This window comes from Saitoella complicata, assembly GCF_001661265.1.
Source record: "Saitoella complicata NRRL Y-17804 unplaced genomic scaffold SAICOscaffold_29, whole genome shotgun sequence".
In the NCBI taxonomy this organism is placed as follows: Eukaryota; Fungi; Ascomycota; class Saitoellomycetes; order Saitoellales; family Saitoellaceae; genus Saitoella; species Saitoella complicata.
Window position 1 is genome coordinate 118,066 of NW_017567020.1, and position 13,081 is coordinate 131,146.

A 13,081-nucleotide genomic window follows, 5' to 3' on the forward strand; every position below is an offset into this window, starting at 1 on the left:
AGACATTTCCAAGGGATGGATAATAGTAAAGACAGGTCTACTGGATCTTTCACTTATCTAGCATTTCTAACCTTCTTGTCTTATGCTTCAGTCAGTAACGCTCCGGCGTCCTCCAGCCTCAATCCCTCTTTCTCCTCCCTCGCAAGCAGCGGTCCGACCTTAGCTTTATCCCACACTCCCCAGACTTTTCGTACGTTTTCGATAGCATCACCACTCTCAATCACCAAGCAGAAGATGGCATCGTAACCACCGGCTCCTGGAACACCGGCTCCCACAACACCTGGTACATCGATACAGAGGTCAAGAAGGGCAGTTTGTGTTTCAGGTTCAATGGCTGTGGATGACTGTTCGCCAATCAACCGAAGAAGCGTCCGCACCTCGAGGAACTTATGGTAGAGTGCACGCAGCGGTCCACCGACGGTGCTGTCTGTCTCAAGGATCTCACCAATCTTCTTCCCTCCAAACGCCCTGATCTCCTCATCATAGTCTGGGCTCTCCTCACTAGCTTTCTTCAGGCTCCTCAGCAGTGCCACAATCTCCATGTTCTTTTCACCGAGTTCGCTCCACACCTTCTGTGCTGCTTCTCTACCCTCGCTCTTCCACTTCAACACGTTCTTCACCATTCCCGGCGTCGCAGAGCCAGCATCCACATCACCCATGATCACCCGCAACCCACGCGGCATCTCAAAAGACTCGGCTTTCATTTCCCACTCCGCCTCCACCACCTTGTTCAACTGCGTGTAAAAGTCGCTCGAGGCGGGTTCGGGGATGGCAGACAAGACGGAAGGCGCGAATCGAGTGTAAACACAAGATCCAAAAGCAGCAGAAGCGACATCGAAACCGGACCCAATCTTCCCCTGTGCAGCACAATGCGACGCCTGCGCCAGATTATGTGCCAGTCTTTTCCCTTCCACATCTGTAACATCTCTTCCAAAGAACGCCAATAACGCTCCGGTCAGAGAAGTGATCAAGGCAGCGGATGATCCGAGACCAGTTTTGTGCGCCTCGGTAATATTGCAAGGAAGTTTGTTGAATCGAGGGAGTGATTCTAGATGTGTCGTGGTGATCGCCTGCCCGGGCGCGAGTGAGTCGCGTTGAGAGTAAAAGTCATTGGCAGCCAAGATGGTGATGTCAAGCTCCGACGGAAGAGATAGCGGCGCAAGGTACGTTAGGACGTATACCAACGCGAGATGGACATACGGATTCGTTGATCCCGTCGATGCTGGCTCAACAGTGATCCCTTCCGCGTCTAATCGCTTCGCAGTATACCCCCATCGTGCTTCCTGGAATTGCGGTGAAGTGACAGTGATCACGGACCGGTGGGATAAGACAGCACTATCCCTAGCACGAACAACGGCGTAGATGCGTGCAGAGAGACCGAGAACGAAGCCGGAAAAGGCGGGGTCTAGCACAAGGTAACCACCTGCAAGAAGGACTTTGGCCGGAGCGGAAACGGCGCTTTATAGAGACGAAGTCTTAGCTATCAGTGTAATATTCAAGAATATAGGTAGGACTTACACTGCCGTAGAGTGCGCCTTTGGCGGCGGGGGTAAATCTCCTGGAACGGGTGTTCTTACACCGCCAACGTCTAATTCCTTGCTCTTCTGCTCCTGCTCCTTGAAATAATCGTCCAATCCACTAGCTACCCTTCCGCCAGTTGGCGGCCTTCCAGTTCGTCTTGGCGGCGGTGGTGTTTGCATCGGCAAAGCCTCGAACCCGGGATCATCGGCGATTGGCGGTGGTGAGAACATTCCATCAGCGGTTGATCCTGCAACCGCCATATCTGCAGGTGTGAGGAACTCTCCTGGCTCTTCTGTTTGTGCGCCATCGAACAACGTCTCACCTGGCGCCTGCATCCGTTCCCCAGTCTTCAAGGGCGCTGGGATACGGTGCAGAATACCGGTTCCAATGCCTGCTCCAAGTGCGCCAGGCCCACCCCAATTCCGTGATGGGATGATATTCACTTGTCGTGTGATATTGAGGTAGTGGTTGTAGATGTATAGTGGTAATGGTAGGTTCAGATAAGACCCAATCAAATCGCCCAGTGCTGCCTCGCCATTAATTGCGCCTATGTTGTCTCCGGCGAAGCCCAGAATGTAGTCACCAAACGGCTCCAGGCCAGCGTTGTGTGCCGGCGAACCTTCCTTGACCTCCAAGATGTGGAAGACACTGTCTGCAACAGCCTGAATGTTCGTGCACCATTGTAGACTCATACCAAGGGCGGCTGATGCGGAATATGATGCTGTCAAGGTAACTGTCCGAGTGATTCCTCCCTTGATTGAAAGGACATCGACAGAAAGCGTTGTACCGCGGGTGGACTGAAGTGTCTGAAGAGTGTACTCATTCTACTGATGTCAGTAAGCTCTTGACATCGATCGGGAAGGACATACAATTGGCTCGCCATTCAGCCCAACGATAAAGTCAAAATAAGCCTCGATGCCGGCTTGATCAGCAGTGCTGTCAGGATTGACCTTCAAAACCTGGAACCCTACGCGGTGTGTAAGCGTTAATTACAGGCCCAACGACGTCAAGTAGATCACGCCTGCGCACCTTGATCCGTCGAACGTGCTGTAGGAGCACTAACAGCGCTGACGAGGTTCTTGAATCGACTGAACATGACGAACTGCTTGTCGAATTGGTTCGTCTAACGGTGCGACTTTCCGTCTTTCCACCGGGCACCCTCGGGGTCAGGCACGACAGGACAGGGTCCAACCGCACGTCAACACGCGGGTCTTACGGTACAGTAGATAAGTATGAAAGTAGGCAGAGAACAGAGGTGTAGTGTTTGTGAAGATATGGTCTTTTTATTGGAATTACTTAAGGATAGCTAACCGCTTAAGCCATCTTGACCAGCTTGACCTCGAACACCAAGGTGGAGTTCGGGGGAATGCCGGGAACACCCTTCTTTCCGTATGCCAACTCAGCAGGGATAGTGATCTTCCTCTCACCCTCCAAAGCCATACCGGCGATACCAATATCCCATCCCTTAATAACCTCACCCTTGCCGAGAGTGAACATGAAGGGCTTGCCGGAAGTCGAGGAGTCGAAAACCTTGCCGTTCAAAAGACGACCAATGTAACGCATACCGACCTTCTTTCCGGCCTTGGCCTGAGGACCCTTGCCGATCTTATTGTCTTCAACAACGACACCGCCCTCGAGAGTCTTCTTGGTGGGCTTAGCTGAAGCGGCCGCAGGGGAAGCGGTGGAGCCAGTGGGGCCCATCTCGAGGTTCTTAGCGAAAGCAACGTTCTTCTTCGCAGAGGAGGTAGGGGTGTCAGCAGCGGCAGCAGCGGCAGCCGCCTTCTCGGGGGTCTCGGTGGCAACAGCCTTACCATCGTTGGCCTTGAGCTTCTTCTTCTGGTTCTTGGTCAGAGGCTTGACATCGTCGGCGGTGACGCTAGCGGTAGCAGCAGCCTTCTTAGCACCCTTCAAGACCTTGCCAGTAGCCTCCTGAACAGCCTGCGCCGCAGCATCCTCCATAATCTCGTCCAAGTCGTCAGCTGAACGCTTCTTAGAAGGCTCATCCTTGACCTCGGTGATCTTGCCCTCCTCAATGTCGTCAAGCTCATCCTCCTCAGAGTCGTTCTCCTCACCATACATGTCGAGCTCATCCTCATCAGGAGAGTAGTCGTAGTCATCCTCATCCTCGTCCTCCATATCCTCTCCAGGTCTGACGATGTAGTTTCCGCTCAAGTACACGACAGCATCCTCGTTACCAGTGCAGACGAAAGCAACATCCTCATCCTCAGCGAAAACGATGTCCAGAGGCTGCTGGTAGATCTTTCCAGGGACAAGAGTACAGAGAATGATCTCCTCCATTTCCACAGTGGGCTCGAGGGCCTCATCCTCCTCAACCTCGTCCTCCTCATCCTCATCATCAGAGTCAGGGCCAGTGGTGATGAGCCTAATGGCCTTCAAGGTAACGGGCTTGTCGCCAGAGACAGCAGAGTCAATCGCGGCCATGGTGACACGGAAAGAAGCACCAACATGGTCCTGAACGGGCTCATCACCCTGCACCTTCAAGGTGAAAGAAGAAACGGGAATAGACATGACTTCTGGACGAAAGAATGTTAATTTAAGAGCAGATATTCACCAAGTGAAGGCTACAAACCTGATTGATTTATGCGGATTGATCCAAATGGCTCACAGGATCGTCGCCTAAAGAAAAGTCGAGCGGCGACAACAGACGTCATGTGACCTGGTCGCCCGGGTAACCTGAATCATAAGCTTGTTCTATAATATATGTACATCGAGAGTGATGAGAGTAGTTCTAAATCATGAACGAGAAGGTGTCTTTTGAGAGACTGTAGCTGCCCGGTAGCGTTTATATCAACCCTGCCCGGTTGCACGATATGGAGGATTGTATGTAATGGAACACATTTACCATGTTGAAAACGCCCTGGGGCAGATATTAGGTATACTAAGGTTCAAACATACGTTCACCTTTGCGGTTATTTCTTCAACATCTCGACGAACTTGTCACCAAGGCCGTCAGCTCCCATAGGGTTGGCCGCGGAAATGAGCTCACGGTCCACCGTAATGCGCCCCAAAGCACTTTGGGCCAATCCTTCGACCATTTCCGCACCTTCATCCCTCAATGAACTCTCGACCTTAGTGATCTCTCCGCCGAGCATCGTCTCCATGAACTTCTCCTCGGTGTCGGACCATGATGTAATCTTATATCCCTTGTAGACGAAAGTACCCTGAGGCCCAACCTTCGTCGACAGAAGGGCATATGGACCATGACACAAGCTTGCGGTAGGCTTCTGCGTTTCGTGGAAGTGAGTGAGAATGCGACCAAGTTCTTTGTCGGCGCCAAGATCAGACAAGGGTGCATGTCTGTAGCCAAGTCAGCGATTACCCGACGGTGACGACAATAACACCCACCCCCCAGGAATGAAGACACCATCGTACGTCGCCAATTCCTCATCAGAGAGGCTACTGAACGGTCTTGGAGTGTTCAGGTTGTTCTCGGTCTTCATCTTATCTATAAGAGCTGTCTCCCTCTGCTTCTCCAAGTAGTTGCCGGCGAAGGCAAGAAGAGAAGTGCTCAATGGATCTGGCTGAGGTGTTTGGCCTTTGGGAGAAGCAAAGGTGACTTCGTAGCCTGCATCAAGGATCTTGGCAAGGGGCTTTGCGAGCTCCATAAGGAAGAAGCCAGACGGCTGATCGACCGTGGTGCCATCCGACTTGTGCAGAGGGAATGAGTGTGCGTCGGAGAGGATGATGAGGACTTTTCCTGTTGGCATATTGATTGAGGTGTCAATTTGCTTGATTGTGATTTGTGTTTGAGGGCTGTTCAGGGAAGCTGATCGAGAAATACAAACGAACCCTCGTCGCTCACGGGCTGATGCACGGTTTACGTCATAGCTATAGTATAGGGCGACGAAGCCGTTTCAAGTGTCCACTTGCCATGCAAAATAAAGAATTCAGCAGCAAGTAACTTGGTACTCTGCTTTTGTTAGCGAGCACGAGGTAGCTCAACCCTTCTTCTTATCCGTGTCCGGCGCTGGTTCGCAAGGATTCATGATCAGGCTAGTTCGGGGCGTGGGAATGTTGCACACTACAGGAAACCAGTGCAACCACGTACGGGGCTGCGTGCTGCCTTAAAAGCGCTCTAACTGTATGACACTGACTACTCTGGTAGTTATAATCGGCTAGATCTATACATAGAGCGCTGCCCGTGTCAACAATGAAGAGGGCAGAAAGCTCCCTCAGGTTATTCACCGCAAAGTCACGGAGATTGAGGGGAAGACCGTCGCTTAAGTGATAGTCCTTCCAGTGGGAGGAGAAGTGAGATGAGAGAGGCGAAGAGAATTTTTCCTATGGGCCTCTGCGTCGGGATTGATTCCCACATATGTTGGTTTGATTGGCTTTGGTTGAATTGGATTGGTATTCATGGGTACTCTACGAGTCTTGCTTCATTCTTTAAATCAATGTGCCCTTCGCAGACATGTCCCTCCTCTCCCCTCCTCACAACCGGTACCGATCCCGTACCCCTCGTACGACATCCCTTAGGCCTAATCACCAACAGCGCGAACGACCCAAGCGTTCAGCTGCCATAATATGTGAATTCAATAATCGCAATCCGCTTCAGGAAACCTGCTTGATGTTTCCTAGAATTTTTGCCTCGCAAAGCTTCAGGGAGTTCAGTATTCAATTCGCGCGGTAGCGTTGTTAGAGAACCTACCTGTTAAGACGTAGATCATGTAAAACATGTGCTTGTCCCAGGCATCAATTGAGGTGTATTTGGGGCAACAATTGCGGCTTGGCCATGAATCCCAACTTAAGGTATTTTTACACTTCGGCTTTCCTTAAGCGCTTTTGAAGACCCTATGAACGTTGGAGGGCAAAAATCAATCTGCGATTAAGAGGTTTGGCTTGTCAATCTTTTTCGGACATTTTGCCTGGAATTACTACCGGTATGTTACATGTAACTAAAGGTACGTATTGTTATCACTGAAACTTAAGATGTCTGTTCTCATCTCTTGGAATTACTAGTTTCATCAAATTTTCTTGACTAAATCCCAGATAATAAGGTTTGATCAAAAATCCCAAAACCCTCCTTTAAGTATAAAAGCTATAGAAGTCATATTTTGCAACGTATTAGGTACAATCTGCAAAAAACATTAACGGGCCGAATTTTTGCCCTATGTGAATGGCAAACCATGGAATAAACCTAAAGTTCACTTATGCGTGTGCGTAATCAACGACAATTCTTCTGTCTCATCTCTATAAAAAAAGAAGTTCCTCTCCATCGCGCTTGCAACCCCGGTTTCCACGTTGGCTACCAGCTTATGCCGGAATCGTATAGTGGATTACACCAGTGATGAGTGTGGATTACGACAGATCGCATTGTGGGTTCATCTTGGGTTTCGGAAAACTGAATCATGGATCATGCCAAATGCCGCGTGATTGAACAAGGATTATACCGAATCATGTCTTGCACTAAAGCGAAATTTGCCAGGCAAGCTGGACGTGCGTCTCCATGATAAAATCAGGTATACTCGCTACTGCTGTTCAACGGTTAGCCATACAAACTAAGAACCGTGGACTAAACTCAATAACAAGGTCATGGGGTACAAGCTCAGCTAAACATGGATCATGGCCAAAGAAAAATCGCAACAACATACCTGAGAAGTTTGCGCAAAAGTATGTATATGCCCTAAATTTAATTCGAATGCTTGACATACACAACTATTTTCATGTACTTGACCCACAGGGGCATCCCTATATAGAGACATGATCAATAAACATCATGTCAGTAGTTCTTCACTGTTATTGTTTTGAGTGCATGGCTGTCTAGCTGTGCAGCAACGCGTACATACAGGACCCGCGCTTCTTTTCAAGCCTCCAAGAATCTCTAAGACCCTTCACATATTCATGAGGAGCAAACGCCAAGCAAGAACAGGTATGAGTGAGATTTCGTTTTACAAGATTGAGCTTGTGCTAACATCATATGTCACGGTGCCATGTTTTTGTCGCTACTACAAACTTTAAATTACTCACAGTGAAGCTGTTTAATCTGGTAATCACGCTTTTTGGCCTGACACTCCTGTGACTTTTTCCGCAGACTATCGCACATGTTTTCATGATTTCTTCCAGAATATCGCTTGACACAATCTGGGTTTAAGCCCAATATTGATCTCATCGTGGATTATCCAGAATCGGATCGTGCATTGCCCGAAAGATAATAGTGAATTCCTCATGAATTATGCCCAATTTCATTAAGAATTCAGCTAACAGAATGTGTGGTTTGCGTCCCGTTACCGGATTAGGATTGTGGCTTTCCACCAACGGCAATTGTGATTGACACCGGACCTAGTAAGCTGTGGTACTCGCGAACGTAGGGTAGGGTGTCCAGATCACTTATGCCTCACGCGGGAGGAATGTCCGTATGCAGCTGATAGCTACACAGACTACTTAGGCCACCACGCCAATGAATAGTTAAATCTGTGCTCAAGCGGAAAGAGTGTACAGCGTACGTCTAACTCTTCTGCTTATGCACTCGCCGTATAACTCCCCGGTATGATGCGAGTTGTCAAGGATTAAACCCGTTCAGTCCTAACAAAATGTGTAACCCATGTCAATCATGGATTAGACAAGGATTACATTGGATTATGGCGGTTGGCATGGTTTACAATCCACGCTAAAAACCACGACGGAACATGGATCAGAGTCCTTGACATATTCATGGATTACGGTGTGAAAAGAAATTCCGCAGTTTATGGCATCATACTAGACATGATTAGCATACATGACATCACGATGACATCACCACTTTTCTATCTGGTTTTGTGTGTGGCTGTGCAGAAATGCGAACATATAAACCAGAGCCCCCCACTACTTGAAAAATTTCCGAAAATCATCTAGGTCACCACAAACAAAATCAAAGTCAGGTATGATAGACGATACTTCTCTTTGAGTGAGGTTATACGAACACGTTGGGTTATGGACGAATGATATCGCTACACTGACCTTTATGATACTTATAATAAACTTCATTTTCTCGCATTTTTGCCCCCATAAGCTGCGCATTTCCCCCAATTTGTAGCAATTTTCCTGAATTTTCAAGGAATCTTACATGATAGAATCATGGATTAAACCCAAGAAAATCATGGATTATGTCTGATTAAATCAAGCAATGGGTGCACGAAAGCCTGAGAATATCAGACATTGCATGTACAATGCATGTGGACTGCCTGACAGCTTCGTGATATAGCTTGTTCCTGGAAGATCTCGACCGCAGCGTATAATGTGGGTTTTGTGGATGCCCCGAGATTTTTTGGTACATCGGCAGTTACAAAATCCCGCTTAATCCATGAGCGTATCATGAACTTCGGGACCCAAACCTTGATTTTATTCCTCATAATTCACGATTTTTTCCGGATGATCCAGAATTCTATTGGGCATGATCCACCATATCCTTCGCCTTGGGCCATGACTTCGTCGGAGATTTCTGTGCGGATTGTAATCCACGATCGCGATGTGCAATCCATGTCTTATCGCAGACTAAGGGTCCTGATCATTCCACACCCCCAAATCTTCATACCACACCCCGGCGCACTCACAATTTCAAAAACATCTCAACAGCCATTGAACTTGGGAATACGGTAAGAGCGTAGAGAGATAGAGAGTAACTTTGTGAATATCCTGATGCCTTTGACTCGCAGATTTCACCCCACCAGCTGCTGTACTCTGCCAAATACTGCTGAGATGTGATGTGCAGATTTATGCATATATGCACTGTGCCACACCAGCCCCATCGCCGGGCTGAGAAGTGAGAAACAGTTGGTATCTTCTCCAAGGAACCTTCAAATCTGAATTTGAAGGTGGGAACGGATTCAGGGGACTTTTATTAATCTATATACTCTCTACCCTCCGAGATCCGATTTGCTGTTGGCGAGATATCCTGAGTTTTTTGTTGGTGCTGGGGTGTGGAATGAAGAAAATGGGGTGTGGATTGATCAAGACCCCAGACTAATCCATGATTCTGTCATGGATTATGCGCGCGCCCAAAGGAAATGGGGCTTAGTTCATGATTTTTGAGTTCGTAAGGGGATCCCATGAACGTTTCTGAGAACATTCCGGAATTTATTGGGCAAGATTCCACGAAACCTTGAACAGATCATGCATATGAGACCTTTCGGACATCGATGCTAGGGAGGTATCAATATCAGGCATGTAGCTAGACAGACATCAAATCAGAGATCAATTCTATCCCTAAGACCTGAACGCTAAGGACTTTCCATGAAACTTCTTACAGCTCGAAGAATGTTCATGAGCAAGAGTCTCACGTTCCCTGAAATGTGGCATGGATATTCCATGAGCAGATCCGTGATCTCAACAGGGATTATCCTTGAAAACCCCAGGATCTCAAATCCATGATAGCAAACTTCGTAGGCCATGGCCAGAGGTCGTCGGGCTTCTCCGACAACATGAAATATAGTTACGCAGCACCAAAGCCAAGTTGCACGCAGAAATATACTTGCCTCCATCATGATTGTATGTCCTTGCGATGCAATAATACGTCGACTTCAGGTTCCGATGAAGCGACAGCTGGACTGTAAAAGCCAGTTGCATGATAATGTATGCACTGGACCCAATGAAGGCAGAAATATGGGATTGCTATTCCCTATGCGACCCCCAAATTCTACCAAACACAATTATAAAACACGAATAAAATTATCCAGTATCACGAATAGAGTTATTCGAGTTAGTGGGACCTTTTGGGCACAATCTGGATTGACAATTCATCTTGAAAGTAGAATTTTTTATACGATTTACCAACACTACACTGTTATACTATTCTACCTCATGACTGCACACTGCACAGACTCGACGTTCATTGGTCCCATCTATTACAGGTCATCAATCTAGGCCCATTGAGATTATTGAAACTTAAATAAGACCTGAAAATTTCAGAAGCCCAACCTTGCCTCAATTCCCACTGTCAACGCACATATGCATGCCATGACGCTTCCTCTCATCTCTCCTTTGTTCAGCCAGTCGAAACAAGTTCATCTTCTTCATCATCATTGTCAACGTCAAACTCCGGGTCATCTTGGAAACTGCAATTGGACGTGTATCGATTTGATGCTCCTGAAGTGCGCAAGGTCTTCTTTCCGGGCTGTTCCCTACCATGATTCTTCATTGCCATTGGGTCAGCGCTGGTTAGTAAAAACCGTTGAGTAGTTGTTTTACTGTTGCTGTCAACAAAGTGCGGGACTCACCCGAATAAGAGGAGACATTGAGCAAGAGTGTCGAGATTAAATAACCATCATGTTAACCTTTCAGCAACAGCGATCATGTGCCCAGTTTGGGTTGAGACGATACAAGCCATAGCATTGGGAGAACAGATGGGAGAGGACCAGGGAGATGTAGGATTCGATGCTTTCGTCAGTCAGCCGTGAGACACCCAGGGAGATTGAGACGTTGATGGTGGTTGGTTCCTGGTTGGTGCTGAGGACTTGGTGAAATTTGCCAGCGCATCAGCAGTGCTCACTTGTCACTCTCGAGAGGCGCAGGCCGAAGAAACGCCACCAAAGACCATTGATCCTCGTCAATCCATCAAAGACCTTCCTCCCTCGAAGACCCTCCACCCTCGATGAACCTCGAAGACCCTCGAAGACCCATGAAATCTAGCCAACCTCACGATCCAAACCCGTCAAATAAGGTATTCGTGTACCATAAATTGGAATTCCACTCTACTTGAATACTTTCCCACTTTATTTGTGTTTTTCGTACAGTTGAATGACTTATTCAAGTGCCTTTGCTGAAAGTGGAATATGTTATTCCATATTTGGGCAATCACGAATCAGGTATTCGTGACAGTCGAATTCGGGGGGCTCGTAGGGATTGTAATCCCAGATGGGCAGCTCAAAGGTTCATAGGGAGACGCGTGCCCGACTGCGAGCTCTAATCTTGTACATAAGCATACCGTCTTAGCATATGGAGCCTTGTATGGCATCTGCATGTACATTGTAGTCGCAGCTGCAGGTCTTGATGGAGGTTTTACTTTTCCAACCTAAATTATAATGCATATGCTTTAGCTGCAGAAGGTAGGTATATGCCACAATTGCAATAGGCTTGAAGGCCATCGAAATGGTGCAAAAGGACCATCCATGGCATTTCTCAAGGGTCAAAGCGGTTGGCAGAACGGCAATTCTTAGCCTCCACGACAGATACAACCTTGCCCCTTGCCCGCAGTGCCTTATGTACTTGGCCTGCTAGCTGCCTGATTATTAGATGTACCTTGCGACGGTTTTTCAATTCACTATTGTCCGGCCGGTTAATCAAGCGACAGTAGTAGTTATCGATCTATGTTGGCACAGTTCAACTTTTGCACATGTGCCCCCGTCCAGCTGCGGGCCCGGCAGGAACCCGCACAGCCGACGCGGGCCTAAACTTTATTCTTCAGACTGAACAACGACGAAGAAATGGGAAAACGAAAGAGGCAAGAGATTGAGGAGCATGCAGAGGCTGAGCTGACTGAGGTGGCCAAGCTGTATTTCCTTGTGAGAGTTTGCTTTACTAACCAGCCCTGATCAGATCGGCGGTACCATCCTTCAGCACACCGAAGCAACCTTTCCACCGTCTCTCTTGAAGTACTGGCACCAACGGTACCGGTACTTCTCCCGCTTTGATGAAGGTATTTGGATGGACGATGACGGGTATGAATCCCCTGCATACCTACTCGACTCTCTGCTCATATATCCTCAGTTGGTTCTCAGTCACCCCCGAGAATATCGCTTGGCAAATCGCAGAGCACACCAAACAAACATATCATGCACGAGTGATAGTCGACGCCTTCTGTGGCGTCGGCGGGAACACTATACAATTTGCACAGACCTGCGACAAGGGTATGACGCCAGCGGTTATTGGTCTTGACTTGCCATGGTACTAAGTCGTGCGCAGTGATTGCTATCGACAATAATCCCGGCCGCCTGGCCTGTGCAAAGCACAACGCCGAAATATATGGAGTGCAAGATAAGATCGAGTTCATTGAAGGTGATTTCCTTACGTTGGCCGAACAAGGGCTAATAGAGGCGGATGCAGTGTTCATGAGGTACGTAACAGAACGGAAAATAGCATAGCTGCATCTGACAAACTTTTGAAGCATGCCTTGGGGCGGTATCAGTTACGGCGAGGCGCCTGTTTTCGATATCTGCACTATGGAGCCCTATAATGCGTGAGTTCCATTCGTTGCCACTATGAGCTGCACTGACCTTCGGTGATACCCTCCTAGACCAGATCTCATGCAAGCAGCAAACAAGGTGAGCAGGAACGTCATCCTTTACCTGCCGAGAACGTCCAGTCCAGAACAAGTATGTCTGAGCGCGACCGAATCGATACAGCAGCTAATGATGGTACAGATCGCAAGTTTGGCCAAGTCAAATGAGCCCGTTGAGATGCATTATCTGTATACGTCAGGGAGAGCAAAAGCACTGACAGCATATTTTGGTGGTGTATTGGTCGATCGATTATGAGGAACGGCAGCGGCTGAGCGAACGAATTTTGAGTTCCGGTATGAACTGAAGCTGTTTCTTCAATCGAGTGCAATACCCCAATACCCAGTTTC

The 13,081-nt window shown here is 48.1% G+C and overlaps 5 protein-coding genes across 5 annotated transcripts; 1 reads left to right on the plus strand and 4 right to left on the minus strand.

The window, feature by feature from the left end:
* Window positions 1–30: 30 nt before the first annotated feature.
* Window positions 31–2,649, minus strand: SAICODRAFT_73759 (phosphomevalonate kinase). Its single transcript, XM_019170889.1, has 4 exons — window positions 2,551–2,649; window positions 2,391–2,488; window positions 1,519–2,345; window positions 31–1,458 (listed from the first exon to the last, which is right to left on the minus strand). The coding sequence occupies exons 1-4, from the start codon at window positions 2,615–2,617 to the stop codon at window positions 81–83; spliced, it is 2,370 nt and encodes a 789-aa protein (XP_019021124.1). The 5' UTR covers window positions 2,618–2,649; the 3' UTR covers window positions 31–80.
* A 131-nt stretch (window positions 2,650–2,780) lies between these two features.
* Window positions 2,781–4,134, minus strand: SAICODRAFT_180326 (uncharacterized protein). Its single transcript, XM_019165888.1, has 2 exons — window positions 4,112–4,134; window positions 2,781–4,052 (listed from the first exon to the last, which is right to left on the minus strand). Exon 2 carries the CDS (start codon window positions 4,048–4,050, stop codon window positions 2,836–2,838), a length of 1,215 nt encoding a protein of 404 aa, XP_019021125.1. The 5' UTR covers window positions 4,051–4,052; window positions 4,112–4,134; the 3' UTR covers window positions 2,781–2,835.
* A 317-nt stretch (window positions 4,135–4,451) lies between these two features.
* On the minus strand, window positions 4,452–5,249 carry SAICODRAFT_97869 (ThiJ/PfpI family protein; the record flags this gene model as incomplete). The annotated part of the gene is made up of 2 exons (XM_019172131.1): window positions 4,452–4,839; window positions 4,888–5,249. 2 exons carry the CDS (start codon window positions 5,247–5,249, stop codon window positions 4,452–4,454), a joined length of 750 nt encoding a protein of 249 aa, XP_019021126.1.
* A 5,198-nt stretch (window positions 5,250–10,447) lies between these two features.
* SAICODRAFT_32156 (uncharacterized protein) lies at window positions 10,448–10,794 on the minus strand. Its single transcript, XM_019168131.1, has 2 exons — window positions 10,734–10,794; window positions 10,448–10,648 (listed from the first exon to the last, which is right to left on the minus strand). Exons 1-2 carry the CDS (start codon window positions 10,749–10,751, stop codon window positions 10,502–10,504), a joined length of 165 nt encoding a protein of 54 aa, XP_019021127.1. The 5' UTR covers window positions 10,752–10,794; the 3' UTR covers window positions 10,448–10,501.
* Window positions 10,795–11,927: 1,133 nt separating this feature from the next.
* On the plus strand, window positions 11,928–13,013 carry SAICODRAFT_32160 (S-adenosyl-L-methionine-dependent methyltransferase). The gene is made up of 7 exons (XM_019168132.1): window positions 11,928–11,996; window positions 12,052–12,173; window positions 12,223–12,362; window positions 12,418–12,568; window positions 12,620–12,691; window positions 12,749–12,827; window positions 12,876–13,013. Exons 1-7 carry the CDS (start codon window positions 11,940–11,942, stop codon window positions 12,987–12,989), a joined length of 735 nt encoding a protein of 244 aa, XP_019021128.1. The 5' UTR covers window positions 11,928–11,939; the 3' UTR covers window positions 12,990–13,013.
* Window positions 13,014–13,081: the final 68 nt, after the last annotated feature.